At 37.0% G+C, this 25733-nt stretch overlaps 1 protein-coding gene across 2 annotated transcripts in view; it reads left to right on the top strand.

Moving 5' to 3' along the window:
* CSMD1 (CUB and Sushi multiple domains 1) overlaps positions 1-25733 on the top strand; it is a 1217927-nt gene that overhangs the window by 922211 nt on the left and 269983 nt on the right. For both annotated transcript variants that reach the window (XM_067468320.1, XM_060788521.2), the window contains exons 13-18: positions 11872-12054; positions 13247-13573; positions 14083-14277; positions 17792-17930; positions 21370-21557; positions 25255-25443. In XM_067468320.1, coding sequence (XP_067324421.1) covers positions 11872-12054; positions 13247-13573; positions 14083-14277; positions 17792-17930; positions 21370-21557; positions 25255-25443 — 1221 coding nt within the window. The remainder of the gene's footprint in view (positions 1-11871; positions 12055-13246; positions 13574-14082; positions 14278-17791; positions 17931-21369; positions 21558-25254; positions 25444-25733) is intronic.

Below are 25733 nucleotides of genomic sequence, written 5' to 3'. Positions count from 1 at the left end.
GACTCTAGGAGGATGGAGCCCTCCCTGATGTAGCTGTGTGCTATTTGATGAGTTACAGAAGGCTCCATCCTATGAGCATCCTGGAAGCATCTTAGGATGCTGAAAAAGTCTAATGTGATGAGGTCTTTAAAAACTCTATGAAATCCATGGGCCAGGTTTTCCTGATCCCTTTGCCCATTGAAAACTTCCATTTCTCACTTTGCTATAATCTGTAAGCAGACACTGTTTTTCTTTGGAGATTCTTTGGTAAAGTCTGTTATCCAATGTATGTTTGTAATATGATCTGTAGAGCCTATTTCTTTCTTGAACTAGCTTGGACATCTGGTATTTCTCATTCCATATATGGCAAAAGTTTTTGTTGTAGAATTTTGAACTTGACTTTGCTCACATAGGAGTTTAATGCAATGGCTCTGTGGCTACTGCAATCCCTGGTGTTCCTTTTCTTGGGGATTGGATTATACCTTGGGTGTACAATAGTAACTTGTAGTTTGAAGCATCTCTATCAGCTTGCTATCTATTCCTAGTGATTTCTTTCTCCCAAGTGTGTCTGAGTACAGCTTTCACACCATTTTCTAAAACTGGATGGCTATCCTCAAATGGTTCTCATTTGAATGAACCTTTCATTTGGTAATCTCTTTCATGTGGTTCCTCTGTGAATTGTTTCCATTGTATTTTTTCTCTACAGTGGTTGCATCTACACTATAGAATTAATGCAATTTGACACCACCTTTAATGCCATGACTCAATGCTGTAGACTTACAAGATTTGTAATCTGATAAGGGAGGAGCACTTTTTGGCAGAGAAAGGGCTTATAAAACCACAACTCCCATGATTCCATTGAGCCATGACAGTTAAATTTGTGGCAAACAGCGTTAATTCTACAGTGTAGATGCACCCAGATAGAAAGACCCATTCTGAAGATCGTAGATCTTAAAAAGGCTATAATAGAGAGATATAGTTATTAAATTCACCCTTAGTCATATAATGTTGCTGATCACATAGTATTCTCTTTGATCTAAATTTGCCCTTGATTTTGTAGAAGAGGTCTGTTGTTCTTCCCCCCCTTTTTTTGCGCCTTCTATTTCTCTGGAATAATCATCATAGCAGATATCCTTGTTTCTGCTCACAAGTCATTGAACAGTTGCATTCAGGTTTCTGACTTTGTGTCACCGGTTACTTTTGCTTCTCATCTGTCCTTTACTGCTTTCATCTGTCATCCATTAAGATTTTTCACTCTCTTTTTTAATACTATAGAGAATGTATTTCTTCACTACGGCATCAGTCCAGGCTTCTGGTTCCTAGTCAATTATGCTTAACAAATCTATTTTTCACATTACCTTCAAATGCTATGAGAATGTTCTTCAGGTGGTATTTCAGCATGGTGGTGGCTTTAGTGTTCTTCTTTAGCCTAACTCTAGTATTTATATTAGTAGTTCGTGACTAGATGATACTCTTGCTTTTTTTCTTGATCCTAGGTGACATTTCCCTACAATCTTTTATTCTGCTCTGTTTTCTGCACTTACTTTTCAATCATCTTGATTAATAAAAACTGCAGCATAAAATCTTTCAAGTGTTTCTTCTGCTTCTCAATTTGGGAATTAGGAAATCTTCTGTTTAGATCTCTCCTCAGTCACGAACTTGTCCTGCTAGTAATCCAAACTAGTAAACTGTTGTCCTCTAGCCCTCTTTCCTTCTGAAGTATAGAGAAGATTACCTTTACCTGTCTTTTTGGAAGATATGCCAGGATGAAATTCATGAACCACCTCTTACAGATCTGCTAAGTGAAGGGCATAATTCAATTGTCAGCTCATAAAGACAAGCTTCTTCCTCTTCTCCTTCTTATTGTTCTCATATCTTCACCTCAAATCATATTTTGGGTTTTCATCATTTCTTGGGAAGCCAATTATTGGAATTGTTCTGAGTCTGCAAAAAGAGGAAGCTATTTCACCATTAGTGGAGAGTCACTTTTGAATTCACCCCATGTCAGTGAAATCTTAAAATCAAATATGTTTCATCTCCACTTATGGCAAAGGTATATTTAGAGGGGGTAAGTCACTGAATCGCTTGATGTGTCACTTTTCATCCAGCCAACAGTTGTTTTTTTAAAGCTTTACTTTTAGTAGTTTACTGCAGTGTTTTCATCGCAACAGTAAGTAAACGACAGTTCAGAGAAGTTTACTTTTCCTCATCTGATCCCCTTTTTTCAGGGATCATAGAAGCAACATGTAGTGAATGATGTCTCAAGTCCTAACCTTTCTTATCTAAAGAAAAGAAAACCTATTATCTTTTCCATATGGCTCTCATTTGTACAATGGATTTCTGAATCTCTTGCGTTCTCAGACATTTATAATTTTGCTGGTACTCCTGCAGAAATGTAATTCTTATTGAGTCCCCTTCAGGGTTGAGAAGGGTGGTATGCAAATATCACAAATAAATAAATAATATTGGAAACACAAATGTGTTTTTTTCCTTTGCCATTGGATAAAACAACACTGAGTTTATAGAATGATAAAATCATAAAGTCAGATGAGATCACAGTGGCCATGCAACCCTGCCTTGCAGGAAAAGCACAATCAAAGCACCTCTGACAGATGGCAATGCAGTCTCTTTTTAAAGCCTTCAAAGAAGGAGCCTACACCACACTCCGAGGCAGTGAATTTCACTGTTGAACAACCATTACAATTAGAGTTTCTCTTTAATGTTCAGGTGGAATTTCTTTTCCTATAATTTTAACCCATTGCACCGAACCCTAGTCTCCAGGGCAGCAGAAAACAAGCCTGCTCCCTCTTCCTTATGCCATTCTTTCAAATATTTAATCATGGCTATCTTGTTTGCTCTCAGCCTTATTTTCTCCAAGCTAAACATACCCAGAAACTTCAGCCACTCCTCATAGGTCTTGGCATACAAACCTTTGATTCAGTTCTTGTGGGTTTTTTCGGGCTATATGGCCATGTTCTAGAGGCATTTCTCCTGACGTTTCGCCTGCATCTATGGCAAGCATCCTCAGAGGTCTGACCTCTGAGGATGCTTGCCATAGATGCAGGCGAAACGTCAGGAGAAATGCCTCTAGAACATGGCCATATAGCCCGAAAAAACCCACAAGAACTGAGTGATTCCGGCCATGAAAGCCTTCGACAAACCTTTGATTATTTTGTGTGTCCTTCTCCAAATACATTTTCGCTTGTCAATACTCTTCTTGAATTGTGGTGCCTAGAATTGGACACAATATTGGTGAAGGGAATTTACATAAGAATTGGAAAAGTAAGTGAATTAAACCAGTTCAATGTATCATTTATGGCTTTATAAATCATATCTTACCAAAAGATGAATGAACAGTGCACTTCTCATGCTGATCAGAATACAGCCATCCAACCAATTTTGCCCTTCTTGGCTTAAACAATATAAGAACATTTTTTGTGTTTATGTTGGAAGAAGTTTATTTAGAAATGAATATTTAGAGGGTAAATGTCTTCAAAAACATATGTTTAAATGATTATTTTTAATATCTCTCTCCCCCAGAACCTCATTCCCAGAGTCAATACAAAAATAGGATAAAATAAACTTAGAAATTCAAAAATGTTTTGAAATCCAAATGTCAACTGATTGCAATTCTTTGAGCATTAAAGAAACATCTGTTTATTAAACAACTTTCCAGGTCTGCTCCTATTATTCAACTGTAACTCGTGAGAAATTTTTTCTCATCACACTGTACAATAAGTTCTTTAGGTAGATACATGAACATATGAACATAGGAAAACTTGTAAAGCTGCAGTCTGTCTGCACTTACCTGTAAGTAAGTGCATTTAAACACACTAATTAAAAATTCAAAAGATTATTCTTTGTTCTATATTTCTAAAGCTCATTGCCGCCACATAAAAAGAGCTGTTTAGATTTTTTTCCCCCAATTTATTCCATCCTTTGGGGAGGAAATTATATTTTTCCTGTAAGTGATACCGTCAACGTAATTCTCATCACAGCAAGTAGAAATGAGCTTTTGTTCAGTCCTCCCCACCCTCTTGAACAATATCATGTTACATTCCTACAACAGCTTTTGAGTCTAGTGATGGACTTCTTCTTCTTTTATTAGGAAGAGTGAACAAGGAAAATTAGTTTGCCCTTCAGTCTTTCAAGATTTCTGATGTGTGACACCTACATTCTGATGATAAAAATCAAATACTGTACTTCAAATACATAATATGTTAGCTTTTCATATTATCTTTCCAGTTCTCTTACATTTTCATTTTCTAAATTATGCTACTTTTAGTAGCCAGCCTTTGTGTGAGTGTGGTAGGGAATGATTTGCCTAAATGAGATGGGTGACTGATAGATACACCACTACTTCTTCTTCAAGTCTGAATATTTCATTAAGAATAGTCCTGGGAAACACAGAAATGGATTTGTAGACAGTGAAATGTTAACATAATTTAAGGGTAATGAATTTGTTATTATTATAGGACTTCTAAAGACAACAGTATTGAATATTAATGTAATTATTGAAAAAGGAAATATGTAGAGCAATTATTTTGATGCAAATACTGATAGTGTATGTGTGTATGTGCACCATTAAATATGACTTTCCAACTATATAAATGTGGGACAAGGCAGAGTGATAGATTCCTACACTGCCCAATGGATTTGTTGCAATGCCCAGCAAATCCCCCACTGTTGCCTGTGTTAGGGCACTAAATGTGATGAGGTCCCTAGTTTAATTTCCTGCTTGTTTGCAACACTAAATTACTGTGTCATGAAATGATGCATGTCTAAAAAATGTGTCACCAACATGAAATATTTGGAAACCTCTGCTCGAATGTCAAGTATATGAAAATGTTTTTTCTCCTTTTTTTGAACTAATAAAGCAATGGAGAAAGGCAGGAAGTAGTGTTCCTAGTGATTAATATTTTTCAATCATGTCTGAGATCTCACTGAGGCATATAAGGCTTATATGCCTCAGATCTGGACCACTCTTAAAGATCCCTTTATTTTTGTGCTGGGAAGCAGTGAAGAAGGCAATACCAAATAACTTCCTCTGAACAGAATCAGTGGATCTAAGCAGGCCAGTTACCTTTCCTATTCCTTTATTTTTGTACTTGGGAGTGTTTGGAAAAGGAAGGGGAGTTTGATTCCTGACTTTGTTTAAGTCTTCTTCCTCCGCCACTTTCTTACCAAACAAATTTCAAGTTGGGAAATTTGCATGGTCAGAATGTGATGCCCATGGTCAATAGGGCTACCTGCTCACCACTGGATACATTCCTAAAGACCTTGTTCTGCAATACAAGCAAATGACTTAACCAGTAAGCCTCTCCCAAAGGTCTTTGGCTATGAAGCTACTTTGGAGTAGTAGAAGAAATAGAAACAGTGCTGATTCAATTGGAGAAGGGGGGTGGACAGGGTATAATTTCAGAATTTTCTACTACAGGTAGAAGTGGAACTAATGGGGTCAGTCCAGGCCCTGAACAATCTGAATTACAGCTAAATTGTTTTGATGGTGTATCCAGGGCCTGAGATGTCCTGGATTCCTTTCCTTGTGTGGAGGGCTCATGGATTGAGGATCACTGATCTAATAAATTCAGTTTCACAACCCCTTTGTTGTGACATTGGCTGCCAACCCATTTCCAGGCACAATTTATAGTGTTAGTTTTGAATTATAAAGCCCTATATGACTTGCTATTTTATGAGCCTGTTAGAACATTTGTGATCAAATGGAGAGGGCCTTCCCACCAACCTCTCAAGCTCATTTGGTGTGAACAAATGAGAAGATATTTTTGGTGGCTGTTCCCAGACCCTGGAACTCCCTCTTTAGAGAGACCAGGATGATTGCATCCCTGCTTGTCTATTGTAGGCAGGTGAAAATGAACCCTGTTGTTGGTATTTATGGACTTTGGGGTGGCTCTGTAGGTTTTAGTACATCTTAATGTTTTTATATAATGATATAATGACACAAAAGCTTTAATTGCTTTTTAAAATGTTATACTCATATTTTAATACATTTACATTGTTTTAATTTTCATTGTATCATGTTTATTGTTAGCTACCATAATTTTCTATATTAGGAGAAAGGCAGGATAAAAACAAATAAAAATGAAATACATGGCTCAGGTGTTTTCATAAGGTCAGAATCCAGATTGGTTCTCAGAAAAGCTGTTTTCTGGGGCAGAAGCAGAAACATCTGAACTGATGGATGCACTTATAAGGTTAAAAACCTATATAAGGAAAAGTTTTTAAAAACCACTTTGAGAAACTAGAAAGTTTTAAAATTTAAAAGTATCTGTTGTTAAAAGCACTGATCAGAATTCTATCAAGGTTAAGATACTTGTCATACTTCTTCCTTTTCTTCACATTTCATTCTTCCCTGAAGAGTCTAGTAACAACATCAAAGATCTCAACTCAATCATTCATTGTTTCAATAATACACATGATCACATGATGACATTATAGCCCAGATCCTTTGTTTCCATGCCTGGAAGGCAAAGTGTGAAGAGTTTCTGATAGCAGTGACACTTCAGTCCCCAGTGATGCCACATGCGCACACACCTAACTCAGAAACAAGGATAAGCTACAAAAGCTTTTTTATTATTATTTTACAGTCAAACCAATCTGTGATGAGACAAAATTCAGGATTTTACAGACATTCATACTTGCAGTCATAGGAATAACCATACTTTCAGTCATAGGAATAGACATACAAACTTGCAGTGTAGGAATAGGTATGCTTCTTTGAGAAGCCTCCCACCAGATTGCTATGAGGGCATTATCAACCCAGCAAATCCTTAATCTCATGATGATTCAAAGGTTTCTTTGAATCCAAATTTGGGAGAAAGGTGGGATGCAAATTTAATAAATCAATAAATAAATTTGATTTATTCAGCTTGCAATCTGTTGGTCTTCAGTCCTGCCAGCACAGGGGTTTAACCCACTGCGCCACCGGGGGCTCCTTGGCTGGGTAGTGATTGGAATCGCATTTGCACTGCCCCCTGAAACAATGGCAAGCCCAGAAATAATCACAGTGCAAATGGCAAACCAGTGAATGTGAAGGGCTGACTCAACAGGATAATAGGTTTGAGCAGTCTTCTTTAAAACCATGCATTAAACCTTTAGAAAGATATGCATTCAGTTGTAGCAGTAGTTTTAAGAATCTTCTCACTATTTCTTCAGACTTTCTTAAGGCAGAAGTTCTAACACTGATCCTCTCAGTATTGTCAAAAATCTCTCAAATCCTGTTTTGCAATAGAGAAATTCAAAATGACACTGTCAAAATACTGCCAAGCACCTATAAGAATCACCCAGCTATCAAAATCTTTTGTATGGGTGCATGGGAGGAAAAATCATTCAGTCTACTAGATAAATGTGTCTTCATTCTTTTTTATTTCCCTGGTTAGCATTTGAAAAGCACTTGTCACAATGAGGAATACTCTGTAAGTTCTGATCGATTCTTTTACTTCTGCTGTACAGAATTAGAAGTGAAATTTTTAGGCAGAGAAATGCCTAAAAATTATATTCTCATCTTCCCTATGAGATGTGAGAAAGATAAGCGGCTATACCATTTCACGATTCTAGATGCCGTTCATATATTTAATAGATACTATGCAGTATAAAGAAGCAGAGCAAAAATAAAACCTATAACAGATTTTTCTTTCCAGCTTCCAACCACTTGTATGCTACACACAGCATAGCTTGCTTGAAGGGATGGCCTCATTCTACATAATAGTAGCACTGAGCTCTCTAGATCCCCCACATATTCCATTTTCCCCATCCATTTTGTTGCATTTACAATGCAGTAGTCTAAATGGTGTGGGTGGATTCCTTTTTACTAAAGCACTAGTCCAAAGTATATGGAATCTTATTTTATTATATCATTTTCGCTGTCTATTAATTCACAAAGATTTATCTCTAGAAATCCTCTATATTTTGAATCAAATGCCCATTATGTAGAATATTGCTTATATTTTCTTCTTATTTTGACTTCTGTGTTGTTGCTTTTGTTCAGAGCTGCCACAGTTCCTTCCTTGAAAGAGAAACACAGTGGTGGAGAAGGACTTTGATTACATTCAAAAGTGTATGATCATCTCATCCCAGTTTGTGGGGGAGTTTAATCTTGTCATTTTATTTACAGTGAGAAGATAATAAGCCCCCTAAGATGGTAAATATTGCTAGTTTACAAACAAGATAAAAAGGTCTTTTTGCCTGAACCGCCAAGCAGAGTACATGAAAGCGGGAAACAATTGAATAGGATTTATTTTAATGTTCTCGGCAAACCAGAGGAAGCCAGTGTTAAATCTGAACTGAAGAACTTTGTGGTGTATTCTTCAACTTCACAAAGTTCACACAGTTCTCATCACTTAGATCAAACGAAACCTGAGACTAAAAACTGGGTACAGAAAGCAATCTTGGAGGGGATGAAATTTGTATTTCCTGTTTAAGTAGGTTAGCAAAACAACAGGGAGAAGGTTTGTTTCCCTATTATATATCTCCTTGAGATAGCTTTTCACATAAGTTGTAGCTTTAATGAAAAAGCTGAAATTCTACCTGAGAAATGCTCAGCAGCTTATGTCAAAGAAAGATGGTCTTCTTCACCTCTTCTGCTAATCATGAAGAAATCCTAGTTTATATTGGTTTTGGTCAGTGACAAGGTATTGTTCTGTCTCCTGAAGAATCTGTGATTTGAAATTGTGAGATAGTTGGGATTCTGAGGTTCAGAGAACTCCAGTTCATCCCCTTGAACAACACCTCTAGAGATCTTTCTAGCAGGAATTCCAGGTACCTCACCAAAGTACAAATCTCAAGAGTCTGTAAAATGTATCTATGGCAATTACAAGTGGCACAGAACTGCCACATGTGGCACTGAACTGAACCTACATTGTAGATATAGAAAATATCATGGACACAAATCCCAATTTAGATATAGACGTATGAGAAGTTTTACATAGATCACTGTTTCTCATATTTGATCACTCAGTACAGATCCACCTGTTTTCAACCAACTCTAGATTCTATTGAATGAAACCAGTTGCAATTTCTGTTTAGGTTTCCTTTCTGTACAAAAATTGTAATGCTATGAGATGCCACCCCCTGTAAAATGGAAGGAGGCAACTTCATTGATTATTCTTGATCTCTCATTGGAGCCAATCATGTTATTCTTTGTAGTTGGGTGTCCAGTTTGGAATTGAGAGGGCATATTGCTTTGAGGTTGCTATGCTCCTACTTGTATAATTACACTAGCAAACACACATTTTGTTGCCTCAAATGTTAGACCTCATTTGACCTGCTGATTCAAAAAATGTCACCAGTTTCCCATTGTCAGCTTTAGTTTTTGAGATACAGAACATATGCCATCTACCAGTCACCATGTGCTTGCACATAGGAAACCATCACATCTAAGGAACTAGAGCTGATGCAGACTGTCCAATGCAATTTTCTGAATTACTGTGCCAAATAACCCCAGAAACAAATCTAAAAATCAAAACTTTTTTTGTTGGGTTGTGTATAGTAATAATAATATCAGCAGTGGGAATTAAGTCATTTGATATCATCAATTATACAACACCAAAGAACTGAATTTGAGATATCATCCATACATTGAAACCTATTTTCAATGTGAGTGAAAAGTGATCAGTAATTAAGTGCACAATTCAATTCTATGTTAAGTTTTTACTAGAAGATAAACTTCCCCATGTGACTCTGGCCCTTGCCAAGTTTCTCACTGAGGTAGCCAGAATAAGACATCTAACTTTATTAGATTAAGGCTGAAATTAGCGTTACCACTAATATTGTATTTATTTTGCCTAGCAGGACTTCCTGTGTTCCTACCAGTCTATCAATCTGTATGCACATGAGTATTTTCAGTAGTTAAACCTGTCAGATGCTATATGAGGATCATGGTCCTAGGAGCAGGAGGGATATCAAAATCTTGCTTAGCAGTAATATGGGAGCCCCCGGTGGCGCAGTGGGTTAAACCCCTGTGCCTGCAGGACTGAAGCGGTCTTCAGGTCACAGGTTCAAATCCGGGGAGAGGCGGATGAGCTCCCTCTATCAGCTCCAGCTCCTCATGCGGGGACATGAGAGAAGCCTCCCACAAGGATGATAAAAACATCAAATCATCCAGGTGTCCCCTGGGCAATGTCCTTGCAGATGGCCAATTCTCTCACACCAGGAGTCACTCCTGACAAGACAACAAAAAAAGCTTTAATTTATACTTAATCCGTACGTTGGGAGGTTGGATTGGCCACAGAAGTCCATGCTCTAGTTACATCCCGAATAGATTATTGCAACACACTTTATGTTGGGTTGCCTCTGAAGACGTTCAGAAGCTTCACCTAGTCCAACTCTATGCAGCCAGGTTGCTCATAGGAGCGGGATATCGAGAGCGCACAACGTCCTTGCTATGCCAGCTGCACTGGCTGCCTATTAGCTTCTGAGCACAATTCAAAGTCCTGGCATTGGCCTATAAAGCCCTTAACGGTTCTGGCCCAGTTTACCTATCCGAACATATCTCCCACTACGAACCACCTCGGACCTTAAGATTGTCCGGGGAGGCCCTGCTCACAGTCCTCCCACTATCGCAATTGCTGTTGGTGGGGACAAGAGATAGGGGCTTCTCTGTGGTGGCCCCTCAGCTATGGAATTCTCTACCAAGTGAAATCAGATCTGTGTTTTCCCTCCTGTCCTTCCGGGAAATGGTGAGATCCAGGCTGTGGGATCAGGCCTTTGCGGACTAGACCAACATGATGGTAGAGCTATGGTTTAATGGACTCGAATGGACTGTGTGTAAGATGACGATTTAATTCTGGTGATTGCTCTAATGTTTTATGATGTTTTAATAATGTTTTATACTGTTTTTACCTAAGATATATATTTATGCTTTTGTTGTCAGCCATCCTGAATCCCTCTGCAGAGGTCGAGATAGGACAGGATATAAAAATCTGAAATAAATAAATAATAAATAAACATGATGGTTTTAATTGTATCCATGTTGTACTCAATTTTAAATATATTTTATTAAGCCATTGCTAAAATGTCTCTCCATGTTTTTAATTATATCCTCTGTTCCTTCCTATCATGGCTTGTTTTTGCTTCCCAAATATTGTGTGCACACCTCTTTTACATGCGTAAAACTATTTTAATGCCTTATGATTTGTTGACTGTAATAAAGATATACTGAACTGAACATGTGGTAAATGTGGCAGGTTAGCATAACTCCTCTCCCAACCACCACACATACAAACACATACATTACACATAATTTAAAAATTAGAAATCATTTTTATGGAATACAACACATGCCATCTGATGAAAGCAGGGAAACGTATTCTCCTCGCTTCTCTGCACTGCCAATGTGGAGTTCCCTAGAGGTCATCACATGACACAAGGCTACTTCTGGTGAGACTCCATGGGGCTCCTTGCTGGCAGCGTTGTGCTAGAAGAGAGAAATTGAACCCAGAGGAGTCATCATAGAAAAAACACAGAGGAGTCAAAGACGAAGTGGAGAACAGCGGGGAAATATCATGCGAAGAGATTCACGGAACCCTCAGTGGTAGGGAACACAGCATGATAGTTCCCTATGCTGCCCCACAATTTCTCTCGCTGTCTCCTGCTTTAAGGGCCATCTGATGAGGTCCATAAACAACCTCTAAAAGTTTTATAAAATTCAAACTCTCACTGAAAATTAACACGAGTTCTGTCAAGTAAATATAACTAACAAAACTGCAAATGATAAAAGCAAATTTGCTCAGGAATATTTGTACATAATATTCTGCAACATCAAAAGATATAGTGATAAATCTTTGTAAAATTTGGTATTTCCATTTTTAAAATAAGTGCACCATGCCTGTTCTAATTCTCTGGATTCTGGTTTTGTGTTCCTTATTTTCTATACAGAGATAGAGAAAGGTGGGTGTGGTGATCCTGGCGTTCCATCCTATGGGAAGAGAACAGGCAATAGTTTTCAGCATGGAGATACCCTTACTTTTGAATGTCAAGCAGCGTTTGAACTTGTGGGAGAGCGAAAGATCACGTGCCAGCAGAATAACCAGTGGTCTGGCAATAAACCTAGTTGTGTTTGTAAGTTCAAGGTTTTTAAATCAGTTTATTGACTTCCATCTGTTCCTTTGCCTGACCTTTTAGAAATTGCATGTGGAAGACCATTTATCAGTGCTGTCAGCAATTCAAACGTCCCCGTTTGCTTGGAATGCTTCCTTGCAGGGCATAACACTAGTTTTCTTTTACAATTTCTGTTGCTTTTCCCCATACAGTCAGTTAGCTTCATTATTTTCTTATCTAAAACATAGTTAAAGGAATAAACATCATTAAGCACAATGCTTCCCAAACTTTGGTCCTCCAGAGGTTGATGATTCAACTTCCAAAAGGGCATAAATATCAATGGTTAGAGAAGGGGACAATCTTCATTATAATCTTTGTGTGAATTCAATGAAGTTGTATGTAATATTAGATAATACATGAATAACCATTCTATAACAGGCTGCAAAACGTAAAAGATTCCACCCTTTACAGAGATACCTTCCTGCATGTTTAGCTTTCACATCTTTTATATCTGAATATCTGCCTAGATACAGTATATCAATGGCCCTTTTAACAACATCATGTTGGCTCTTTCTCCAGTGAAGATGAAGGTTCCTGGACACTTCAGTAACTGGCATACAAATGCCTCTTACACGTTGAGCACAGGAAACTTGTCTTGGACTTTAGAGGGCCATGTTTTATACTGAAAAGAGACCCTTTGATTCCAAAAAAAATCTGGATTTGCAAAAGGTGAAGGGAGGTATTTATCTCACCTTCCACTCCCCAAATATCTCCACTCTCTATCAAGCTTAAGAGAGTGGAGCAACCAAACTGTATTTTATGTGTTTTGATTGACTAGTTATGATATTGATTTTTTATGAATTTGGGATTTTGTTGTATTTTGCTGCATTGCCCAACATTTACACCCCCAAGTATGAAATGAATTGGAACTGTAATGTAAGTAACTATTTATGTGGGCCTTGAATAAGAACTGTAATAATACATTATTGTATGATAATTGTCAAAGTTACAATTGTAAACTTTATTTTGAGTGCTTCTGTGTCATTAAGATAAAGCTTGTCTCTATAATTTGTTTATCAAAAAGGTAACTTTAGTTTGAGTTATTCCTATCCAACCCCAGAAGGTACAATGTGGGCATGATACCTTTAAAGATAGGTTTTGAATTTTTTATGAACATGAATTGTTTAAAGTGTTCCATTTTCTCTTTTTATAGTCTCGTGTTTCTTCAATTTCACAACACCTTCTGGAATTATTCTTTCACCAAACTACCCTGAGGAGTATGGAAACAACATGAACTGTGTGTGGCTAATTATTTCAGAACCAGGAAGCCGAATACATCTTATTTTCAATGACTTCGATGTAGAGCCTCAGTTTGATTATTTAACAGTGAAGGATGATGGGATTTCTGACTTACCAGCTCTTGGTACATTTTCTGGCAATGATGTGCCTTCCCAGATTGCTAGCAATGGGCACATAGTACGTCTTGAATTTCAGTCAGATCATTCTACTACTGGAAGAGGATTTAACATAACTTATACTAGTGAGTAGACATTTTATGCTGTGTGTTTTTAACATGATATAGTGAAATCTGATTCTTTAGTTTTGAAAAGCCAAAATTTGAACATAATACATGCACTGAAGCATTAGTGACTGAAAATGCTTGACTATGCAATTTTAGTCCTTGTGAATATATTAAGAATTACCTTAAAACAAGGGTTTGGCTGCATTGCTGATAGGCCACAACTTTATAAGTTAAAAAATGTACAAGTAAATGTACAACCTGAATGGAGCTTACTTCTGAATAGGCCATACTTCTGAACTGTACCATACACCTGATAGATGAGATCTGAACAACAGTTTTCTGCATTCCATGCTTTTTATTGTCGAAGTAATGGAACAGCTTCTACCAATAGTGATCTAAGTGTAATGCAATACTAAGTGCGCCATATGCAGTTTGCAATCTCAGAATAAATATTTTCTTGATTCAAATAATCACGGGAAGAAAGGGTTAGCTTCTAAACACCTGCTATCTTTTCTTTTGAAACTTAGCATTTGGTCAAAATGAATGTCATGATCCAGGAATTCCCATCAATGGAAGACGCTTTGGAGATAGGTTCCTTCTAGGAAGCTCTGTTTCCTTTCATTGTGATGATGGCTTTGTGAAAACCCAGGGCTCAGAGACCATAACTTGTATTATGCAAGATGGAAATGTTGTATGGAGTTCAACTGTTCCACGTTGTGAAGGTAAGGAGTTGACTTTTAAATAACTTGCATTTATTCATTTGGTTTAGATAGTTACATTTATTGCAGATCCTGCCATACAATTACTCCAGGGGTTATTTAACTCACCAGTGCTTTTCAAACACATTTCCTAGATTGATTTTCTGGGCCTTGACCTTATCTTTCTGCTAACAGGAAAATGCTCTTTTTAATATTTTGTAGTCCTCCCTTTCTTTTTAATATTGATAAGAAACAGTATACAGTATAATCAGTATGTCGATGATGTAGAATTCAGTCTCTCTTAATTCAATCCAGTTAGTAGAGCAGTAGAAGTACTAATGCTTCACTAACAACATCGTCATACTAGAGAATGAATCCACTTTAAATCCGGTTTCTGCCTCTTGCTGAATTCTGGGGTTTGTAGTTTAGTGAAGCTCTTAATGGCTCCTCCCTAAACTACATACCCCAGAATTCTTTAGGAGGCAGTGACTGGATTTAAAGTGGATTCATTCTCTAGTGTGATGAGGTCCTAATAAGTATTGCTGTCAACCAAGAAACTATCAGAGTGAAAAGGGTTCTTTTGGCTCTTTTGGAAGGGGTTCCACACCCTTAAAGATATATAGTCTGATCTATGGGTGCTCATACATCAATATTTGTCAGTATAAGCAAACGTGTTCCTGATACAAAGTGCCTTTTACCTCCTTATGATGGTGCAGCATCAGTTCAGAGTATTAGGGGAAATACAGAATCGTCCTTTGGCAGCTTCCTCTGCTGCTGATCATCGCCTATGGATTCTGCTGTAGTGTAGAATAATCTAGATGGACGGATAACTTCTAGGTTCATTCAAGGAATGCTTTATATAACATCCAAAGCAATCCAGACTCTAGCATAATCATAGTATGCAGTCTTTTATCTCCTTAAGAATGGGCATTGGGCTGTAAACTCCCAAATAGCAGAAAAATTGGAAGTATCTATGTATAAAAAGAGATCTTTCAACCAAGACAATCAATTAAATAAGAAAAGACATACTTGTAGATGAAATTGAAAATTAACAGGAATGTATTCAATTCACAGTGAAATAAATGGAAAAGCTTTCAAGTGTGAGGAAGATGTCACTATTCCAAATGAATTGTTTGAATTAATTCTGTATACTCTTCATACTATTCATTCATTCCTGGATCAACATATTTTTCTCTACTTTCATGAGAGGAATGTCACCCCGTATCACATTTGCCCTTTTCCAAGAAATCAGGAGAAGAGTCTGTAGAAGAATTCAACAACATAGAAAATGTGAAGAGTATAGTTTTAGAATGAGTGTGTTACTGTGAGTGAAGATGCTAGCTCTTGGGCCTAATATGAAAGCAGAGGGAAATTACTTCCTTTCCAAGATAGAGGAAGGGAAAATGTGTGCTCCAGATCCACATTAAGAAGGTTGAAATCTAAATGTAATTCTAGAGAAAACAAGTACAGGCAGTCCCTAAATTACAAACATCTAACTTACAAAAGATTCGCTCACTTCCTGAGAGAACCGAAAGTAAGAGAATTTACCCATAGAAAGGGAAATTCACTCCTGAAAGAGTTCTCATGGGGAAAAGTACTCTCCACTGCAGTTTTCTCACCAAACCTTGTTTCCACAAAAAAAAACCACCATTTTTTTTCAAAATTCTATTATCACAGCAACAGAAAGTGAGGTGAAATCTCCAGAACAGAGGCACAGGCAGAAAAGCAAACACCACAGGGGTGTTAACCCTTCCCTTTGCTACCCTAAGCATACACACACACACACACACACACACACACACTCGGCTGGAGTTACACTTTAAAAATGTAGCTGTTCCGACTTACAAATAAATTCCACTTAAGAACAAACCTATAGAACCTATCTTGTTCATAACTTGGGGACTGCCTGTTTGTAGTACATCCTGTTTATTTAAATAAGTACTGTACTTGTAGAATCAGAATTATTTAATTTATAATTTTGATGGTTGTTACAAATTTTAGAAATACCATAATAATAGAAAGTATGTTCATGATACTGCTGTAAATGGTAGGACATGGTATCTAAGAATTAAGGTGGGTTATACCATAGTGCTAAACATATCACTTCTAATACAGAACACTTTTTTGGTGGTATTAAATGTATATTAGGATTAAAGTGTTTATCTTAAAAGTGTTCAGTGGCTTACAGTCTGGAGATTTTTGAATTTTCCAAAAGGTCTTGTGCTTATAATCTTCATGATATTTGTATAATAAAGATTCTTCCATAATTGTCAGAGCTGACCTAACTATTAAAATAAAAAAAGAATACTGGAAAGGCATGACTTTTGCCTCCTGTTTATCTATCCTCTCCTCTACTTCCAGCATAATGAAAACTTAAGGGAATTAACAAACAGCCTGAGCTGCCTAACATCTGCTTTAACGCACTCCTTATGTTAATAAATTTGATTTTAGTAGATTTAATCTAGGAGAAGCTATAATAGAATTTCGGTGCTCTCCTACTTAAACCAGCTGGTATTTATGCCTATAAACTTTCCTGAAATGCATTTATTCTGAAATTGGAATATGTATGAAGAAGTGATGGCCTATTTCAATGAGGTATATATTAAGGTTACAACTCCAGTTTGTTAATTTATTTATTAATGTGTTTGGAAAATAATACTAGGCCACCTTTTAACCCTTTACCTATTTGTTAGATGAGCCTTTTGAAGACAAGTTTTTCTTTTCATTTTTCATACCTGAAACTTGCCTTTTTGTAAAGATTTCTGTGTCATAAAAATATTGCATAAACTTCTGACTTCCTAAAAATGAATATATTGTTATAGTATATATTTTTGTGTAATATACCTCACCAAAAATTCAAGTCTTAGGGGAAATATTTCAAGCCAGTACTAAAAAGTGTGGAACAGGAGGATTATTTTATATGTGTGCTGCCTTCTATTAAACACTTAACATTTATTTGAGTCGGCTCTTCTATCAGGTGGGTTTGGTTTCCAAACCCTCTATGGAAGTGGTTCTCAATCTGTGGGTCCCCAGGCTTTCAACTCCCAGAAATCCCAGCCAGTTTACCAGCTGTTAGGATTTCTGGGAGTTGAAGGCCAAAACATCTGGGGACCCACATGTTGAGAACTATTGCTCTATGGAAACCAAGATCTATGGATGCCCAAGTTCTAGTCTACACAGTGGTGCAGTAAAATGGGGTCCCTTATATAAAATGTCAAAAATCAAGGTTTCCTTTTACGATTTCTTCAAGGGAGTGGAGAATATTTCTAAGCCCTTGATGATTGAATTCATGGGTGCAAAAATCCATGAATACAGAAGGCTGACTGTAACATTCATTCATTCATTTATGCATTTAGTATTCCATCTTTCTCTTTATCCAGGGACCCGTTTCACAAGATACAAGTAAAATTTTCAATAAGTTACAATATTTTTAAAGCACCCTTAAACTGTGTCAAAATAAAACTTGTGAATTAAAATCATTTAAAGCACAAGAAAAATGATTTGAGATATTAATTTGATTTTATGTTTTATCTTGTAGCCCCATGTGGGGGCCACCTGACAGCATCTAGTGGAGTTATTTTGCCCCCAGGCTGGCCGGGATACTACAAAGACTCCTTAAACTGTGAATGGGTAATTGAAGCAAGGCAAGGGCACTCTATTAAAATCACCTTTGACAAGTGAGTACTTGAAAATGCTGGAACACCAAGACCTTTTTCCAAATGAGATTTTCAATTATCTGGAATGGTAACAATCTAGTTAATGTTTAGCTATTTATAGAGTTACCATTTTATGTCTTTCTAAGAAAACAATTACGTTGTTTCAGAAGGAGGAGAAAACATAATCAGAAACACAAATGTATAGATTTGATGAAATTAGCTTTGTTACCTTGCTCACTTGCCGCTCCCTACACAATGCTTGTTCTAACCTTCTTTTTTTTTTTTACTTTCTACTGTACTTTCAAGGACTTGCAGGTTGCAAATTGCCACATATTGTATCTAAATAGAGGAGTAACATATAATATAATAGCACACAAGATATGGGTAGGTGATGGTGAACCTATGGCAGGCATATCAGAAGGGGCATGCAATGTCCTTTCTCCTGGCATGCATGTCATTGCCTGCCCCAGCCACCCATCCCTGTTTGCTTCTTGCCCTCTTCCCTCCCATTTGAGCACCCTGTTTGAGCGCTTGGCCAATAAAATGTTTGCCATCACTGGTATCAGTTTACACCTGGAAGTGAGAACCTTGTGTTTCAAGGTAGTGCAGTATGACCTTTTAATTATTATATGTTGATACTAAATTGTTGATATGGTAACTGGTTCAGTTTTTTTAAAGTAATGGGTCTGACTTCTGAGTACATAAGTATAGGATTATGGGGTCTGACAAATATATGAAGTGCAATAGGTCTCATGGCATATACAACACAATTCTCTCTGTGTGCATGTCTGTGAAAGTAAATAAAAGTTATGATGCCCTGAGAACAACTTTTTGCCATCTAGAGCATACTTCTTCAACTGTATGCTGTGCAATTTTTATTTGATAGGTGCCCTGCAGATTATGAGTACAAACATAATGGCAAAATGAAAAATGTTAAGAGCAGGTTAGTACCAGATTCTGTGGGCTATATTTCAAATGAAGAAAATTCAGTGGTCTCTATAAATGGACAGGTGACTTGAAAGCATATGAATACACACAGAATAACTATGCAGTGATAAAGTTTACAGTTAAGAAAGTTGATGCCATAAATATATTAGTGTTTCAGATGATAAAAGATCGGTTCTTTTGGGGGTTTTTGTTTTTTGCTGAAAGGTTCGCATAGTTATCCTGCTAAATGTAGAACACAAAGTACTTGTTGCAAGGTCAAATAATCTCCCCAGGTTCACTTTCCACATTAGTTCAGTAGAAATAATAAAATGCAAGGTCACTGCACATCGACAGTACATCTGAAGACTCGTGCATACATGCACATATACACAGAGAGTATGTCAATTAAAAATATTAAAATGCAAATCCAACAATGCTCATCTATCAATGAAATAGATTCCCCTGCCACACTGTAACCTTCAGTAGATCCTCAGAAAGTTCGTGGATAAGATAGGAGGAATGCAAAGGTAAGGAGAAGAATTTACATTGCATGAACAGAAGTGATATCGGAGGTAACTTTTAAAGTATGTATTTCCCCTTGTTCTATCACTGACTACAGAGCTCATGGGATTCTATTAATGTATTTTTCCTAGTTGTTGTATAACAGAACATTAAAATATCTGTGTTAACCTTCATGAATTAACTTTAATCTGTTAAAGAAATTTAAATTATTGTATTAAATACTCAGAAAAAAGAACATGAATTGAAGTTGTTAATCCTTGAAAATATAAAAATGGCCATCCAAGTTATCTAAATTATCCACAAAAGTAATAATTTGAAATAACATCTAATGTTGACTGGTTCTAGAGTTAGAAAATGAGAGGGGAAAAAGAGAGGCTGCACATATTTAACAATTAAATAATTAATGTTGAATTTGTTGTTGTGCCCCACCTTGAACTTCAAGAAGAGGTGGGCAATAAAATTGTCGTTGTTGTTGCAGGGAATTTTAATATATTAAGGATAATGGATTAACTTTAATGAATTGTTTTTATTTTAACATACAGTGGTTGCTATTAAAAGCATGACATTATTGAGTTAAATTCTCTCTCATTTATATTTTCCTTCAGAGGAGGGAGTCCAAATCTTACACATTCTTCTGGCCTGATACTGTTCTTTGCAGTTCTTGCTTTCAGTCATCTCCAGTAATAAGAACACACTGTTGTGTTCTGTCCATCCAACTAAAGAAATTGATTTCCTTTTGTCAGAACTTCTGCAAAGCATTGGGCTTCCAGAATCTCTTTCTTGTGTTAGATATTGTCACAGATCTTTCGCTGCTATCCTCCTTCCTCTGAGACCAAATTAATCAGCTCCATAGAAGAGCTACAGAATATAAGTCTGCTTCAGTACAAACCTTTTCCCAATATCTTGTCCAAAAGGTTAGTGAACTTACACAGTGAGAATGTATTGTTTCTCTGAATGCTTTCAGTGATGTCTTTATAGACAGGACAGGGAAAAGGAGTAGGCATACAACCTACAGTAAAAGATCGATATTGTTTTGCTAGTAGAAAGGGGGTGTCAGATGCATCTACAAAATCTTCAGACACAATTAGATGAAGTTGCACATCAGTCAAACTTGTACTCAAGACAAACAAAAACTGGATTCATTTGATGCAGAAATCTTTAGAGAATTTCACTCTCATTTAATCTTTGCTTGATCTCATGTTTTTAACCTGAGAAGCGCCAAGGGATATGGAACGACACTGTAACAGAGAAAAGTTGTCCATGGTTCTTCTTGTACCTCATAATCTTGTACCTTTGTTGCATAATCTTGGAGGAATCATGGTCACTCTCCTTCTGACATTCTTGTCTCACATACTGGTTTCTATATGGTGACAATAATGATTTTCTATATTTATAAATTAAAGGCTCAAGACCATTTGCAAATATTGCAACTAATTAAATAAATAGAAATAGAGCAAAAATAAAAAAGGAAATTTAACAACCAGTTCCAACACTACCTAGTGGAATGAGAGCTGGAACATGATGGATTTTCCTCTTATTCCACTTGAATTTGCATATTGGCCAACCAGTTCTACAGCTGACGTGGTAATTACATTCTGAACTCTCTGAGCTTCTGCTCTAGGACCTTCTGGACTTTGGTTATAGGTCCATTTGATTGAATATACATGCAAAACAAACCCTTTTTTTAACTGAGCATGAAGTCATCTACCCTAGTTGCAATACTAGGCCAAATCTCCAAAAATCTTGGAGATTTGCCCTGCAGCATTCTCTCTGTAATCCCTGCCCAGTTTGACTCCAGGAAACTCATGTTTATCTACTCTAATTGTTGTTGCCCTTGTTACTATTATCATTATCACCATCATCACCATTTTTGTCATCACTACCATTCAAGTAGAAATATGCCTTGTGATTCTCACTCAGAATTATTTATCATCAGTAATGAGAACAGCACAATCAAGCAATGTGTTTAACTGTTGTTTTAAAATTCTACCTCATTGTTACTATATTACAGATTCCAAACAGAAGTAAATTATGATACTTTGGAAGTTAGAGATGGGTCAGGTAGTTCATCCCCTTTAATTGGAGAATACCATGGTACCCAAGCACCACAATTTCTTATTAGCACTGGGAACTTCATGTACCTGCTGTTCACCACCGATAACAGTCGCTCAAGTGTTGGTTTCTTAATCCACTATGAAAGTAAGTTTCCCCTTCTTTTAAATGTTATATACTGTGAGTTGTAGAGGATGTCAATATATGTGTCTATAAAGCCTCTGATAAGCCATCATGAACTATAAAATACAGATTGGGTACAAATAATTCAAAATATAACATCTGCCACTGTGATTCTGTGGTCACTACAGGGGTGCAGAGGATTTGTCATATTCCAGGATGAAGTGGGCACAGTGGGTGATGCTTATATCACATCATGCTGACATCATGGGGATGAGTGCAAAGACAAATAAGTCTTTGCTGCTGCTAATTCAGCCTAACTCACCACTTGCCCACTTGCCCTGGGGAACACTGCTACTTGTGTTGGTTGCTTCAGGGCAGGTAAAAATGCTTGACCATCAGTCACCTGAACTTCAAGATTATGAAAAGGTAGTGTGGTAGTCTTTGCCTACCTTGCTCTCTATTCTCACAGAGTTGAGGAGCTTGGTCTAATTCACTCTGGTCAGGTTGGTAGGATAGTGAGAAGTTTTGAATTAAGGAGGGGCATCCCAGGGCAACTTTCATTCAGAGTTGAATGGGGCTTGGGTGGCTGGGCCAAGCTTGGCCCATCTACAAATTCTAAATCACAGGGCTTTAGAAGAGAATCAGCCCCGATTCTGTGGTTAAACTGATTTTCTGTCTGATATCAGACTGTAGAAATATGAGAAAGCATTGGTGCCTGGGTGTTTCTCTATTTACAGTTGGGCAGGTGGACAAGAAGGAACCCTTGGCCCAGGGTTACTTTTTTTTTTTGGACTAGCTAAGCCTCACTGTAGAAATTGGATTAGTAATTAACAAATGTGGTCAATTTTTAACCACCCCTCCTCAGTTTGGTGTCCAAAGACAGCATTAAATTGAGATTGAGATTGACCTTTAAATCTAAATAAATAATAGGATGTGAACTAACCACAATATATGATACTCAAATATTCATATTCAATGATTCTGAAAATAGCCAGATTTCCACTCAGATGGACTTGCAATTCACCTGATCTAACTTGGATCCAGTGTCAAACCTATTCAGAAATCCAAATAATCTTGGTTCACATTGACTGTCGTTGGGGAACAACTCATGGTTTGAACTTTTTCATTCTGTTTGTCACAACCAGGCTAAATTCTTACCACTACATTTAATCTGGAACAGAAATTTAAAAAATGATTAGTTGTTTTCCAAAGTGAACAAACATTATTTGGATTTCTGAACAGATTTGGATATGGATCAAAATCATATCAGGCAGACTCCAAGTACACCTTTGGGAGAAAACGTCTTCTAAATTCCAGAGAACTGGGGACAGAATGTGCATGCTACACTCCTTTAAGATAAATATTTTTACATGGCTAATAATTTTCATTTCTTTATAGAATTTTATGAATGTTTCCCATACTGTGTTTTCGGGTTATATCTAAGTGCATTATCTAAAGAATTAAATCATATACAAAATGTTTGTTTATTGTAAAGCTGCTCAATTTCCCTTGGGCGTCTAGAAAACACCTTGGAAATAAGACAAGTTGCTCAAATATAGAAAAAGAAAGAAAGAAAATGATGGCTGGATAGATAGATAAAAGATAAGTGAAATAAGAGGAGATTCCAAAATAATTGGGCATATTTTTCAAGTCTGGTTTTGTTTTAAAGACCCATTCTTTGCTTATCCCTCCATGATGAAAGTGCTGAACAGCACAGAGGACAGAAAGCATGCAGGGTCAAACAGGGGGATGAGCAAACTGTGGCCCTGGGATGACATGTGATCAATTAAGGCTGTTCTTCATGTGATCCATCAAGGCTGTTGTACTGGTCACATAGGCCTTTTAAATTACTGTTTCCAACAGTTCCTTCACTCAGATGCTTCTTCCAGCTATTATTGTGATGAATTATCATGGCAAATCATTGGAAAATGTTCATCCAAGTGAAGTTGAAAACAGCCAGCCAATGAAATAACAAAAGCCAAAAACATCATGTTGCTATATTACCCAACTCCTTAGAAGTAAAGCTTTAGCAGGGCATCATTTCAAAGATTACCATCAATGCACGAGTATACCAACTTTTAAATAAAATCATATGTGGCATTGCAGTTTTTGAAGAGTAGAAATGAAATTGTAGTCACAGCTATTTAAAAGCACTAAAAGTTAGAGAGGAGAGAGAACTGTTTGGAAAATATAACACCATAGCAAGGAAAGAGAGAGTTTCTGGATGACAGTTATACTCTATTTGAAACATTACACTATATTTTTTTAACACATAAAAGTTGGCATCATATTTGTAGGCATTCTAAATCCATCTTCCATGAGTTAGAAATACTTCCACTGTGGCTTGCAAAGAGGCTAAGTCAACCAGCTTCCTGTTATATCTAATCTCATAAAGTTTTCCCATAGAAGTGACATCCCTGGCCTACTGATTTGAATTTGATATCACAGGGAAAACATGTATTCATTAATTATATTTCTCTTCTGCCTTTCCCCAAAAGAACTCAAAGCTACAGTTACTGGGAAAACATCCTTCAATTATAGGGTAGCACAAGGGAGAAGAACTCTTTGAAGTTCAGATGGCAAAATGAACCTGGATTTTTCCTGCCCTAGTTCTGAGACTTTAATCAGTACACTAAATTCCATATAATCATGATCTTTTTCTTTAGATTTCACATCCTCCTCTCTGTCTTGTATTCAAACACTATTCCAGTTTAGCTTCTCTTTTAGTTTTCACTTAAATGAGCAGATACTAATTGATTTAATGGCTCAATTACACCAGGGAGTTTATTCCAGTATCCATTTGCCCCAGAACAGCCCTGGATTCAGCACTTTTTCTCTGCTTGGTTGTCACCTCCTCCATGTCATTGCCACCACTAAGATCTATCCAAGCTGATATCACCTTCTGGTGATATCAAAACAAGACTCCTTGGCAGATGATCAACAGGGAAAGGGTGCTGTTGGCAGTGTTTAGTCTGGACAGTGGATCAAACCAAATGAGACCCGATCCCTGATATCCAGACTGCCCTGAAGCCCTGGGATATACCAGAACTTGCAGTCATCTTCTGATCTTCCCTGACTTTGCCAAAAGTGAGACAATGGCAATTAAAGCCTAATAAACCCATTATATTTATCAGAAATTGCTGTGAGTCAAGGGAACAGCCAGTGGTCCATTCATGATGAATACAGGGTTTGAGACCAGAATAGGTAAACCATCACATGGTCATCTGGGCAACATTTGTTCAGAAGAGATTTGCTTTCATATACTTGTGGGTTTAAGAGAGTGTGATTTACGCAAAGTCAACCAGTGGGCTCCCATGGTCAAGTAAGGATTCAAACTTAGGTCTCTAGAGTCATAGTTCAGCACTCAAACCACTACAACTTTTTTCACTGTCCACTACCATCTCTTTATCTCATTCTCCCATTATCAATGTTTTCCATATAGAAAGTAAAATAGGAATACAATGGGAATCAAGGTACTTAAAACAGAAAATTAAGTTGTCTGTGACTTCAGCCATATGCACTTTGTCATACTTTTTATGCATTTTTAATGGGTTTTTTTTTAAAAAACCCATACATAATTATGGAAATAATTATATAAGAAGTGTATTTTTAAAATTTCCCACTGAAGCAATGCCATTAAATTCATAGTTGAATTGCCAATTCTATTTTATTTTCCTTACATAGTAGATCTCTTATATATATTTCTCTGGTTACTAACAAGGTGTTACGCTGGAGTCAGACTCCTGCCTTGACCCAGGAATTCCAGTGAATGGTCATCGACGAGGCAACAATTTAAGTATCCGATCTATGGTAACATTTAGCTGTGATCCTGGTTATACTCTCAGTGATGATGAGCCGCTAGTCTGTGAAAGAAACCATCAGTGGAACCATGCCCTTCCAAGCTGTGATGGTATGTACTGTTTTACAGCTGGTATTATTTATTATCTGGGGAGAATCTGTTCTGGTCTCCTAGTCTTTTCATGTCATGTTTTCTCTACACAAGTTAAGAAAGGTATAGAAAGAAACCTAATTATATGATCCTTCTTCCTCTACTTTACACAGCATCCCTTCCTTTTCTGTTTTTATGGATGTGTAGTTTTCTGATGGACATTTGAAAGCAGAGGAAGTCACACTGCTGTACTAGGCTTGTCTTGTTTTATAAAAGATGTGGAAGTTTTGTCCTTCAAATATCTTCACCTT

Source organism: Anolis sagrei, chromosome 1 (genome assembly GCF_037176765.1).
Source record: "Anolis sagrei isolate rAnoSag1 chromosome 1, rAnoSag1.mat, whole genome shotgun sequence".
Classification (NCBI taxonomy): domain Eukaryota; kingdom Metazoa; phylum Chordata; class Lepidosauria; order Squamata; family Dactyloidae; genus Anolis; species Anolis sagrei.
This window is presented reverse-complemented; position numbering and strand designations above follow the sequence as displayed.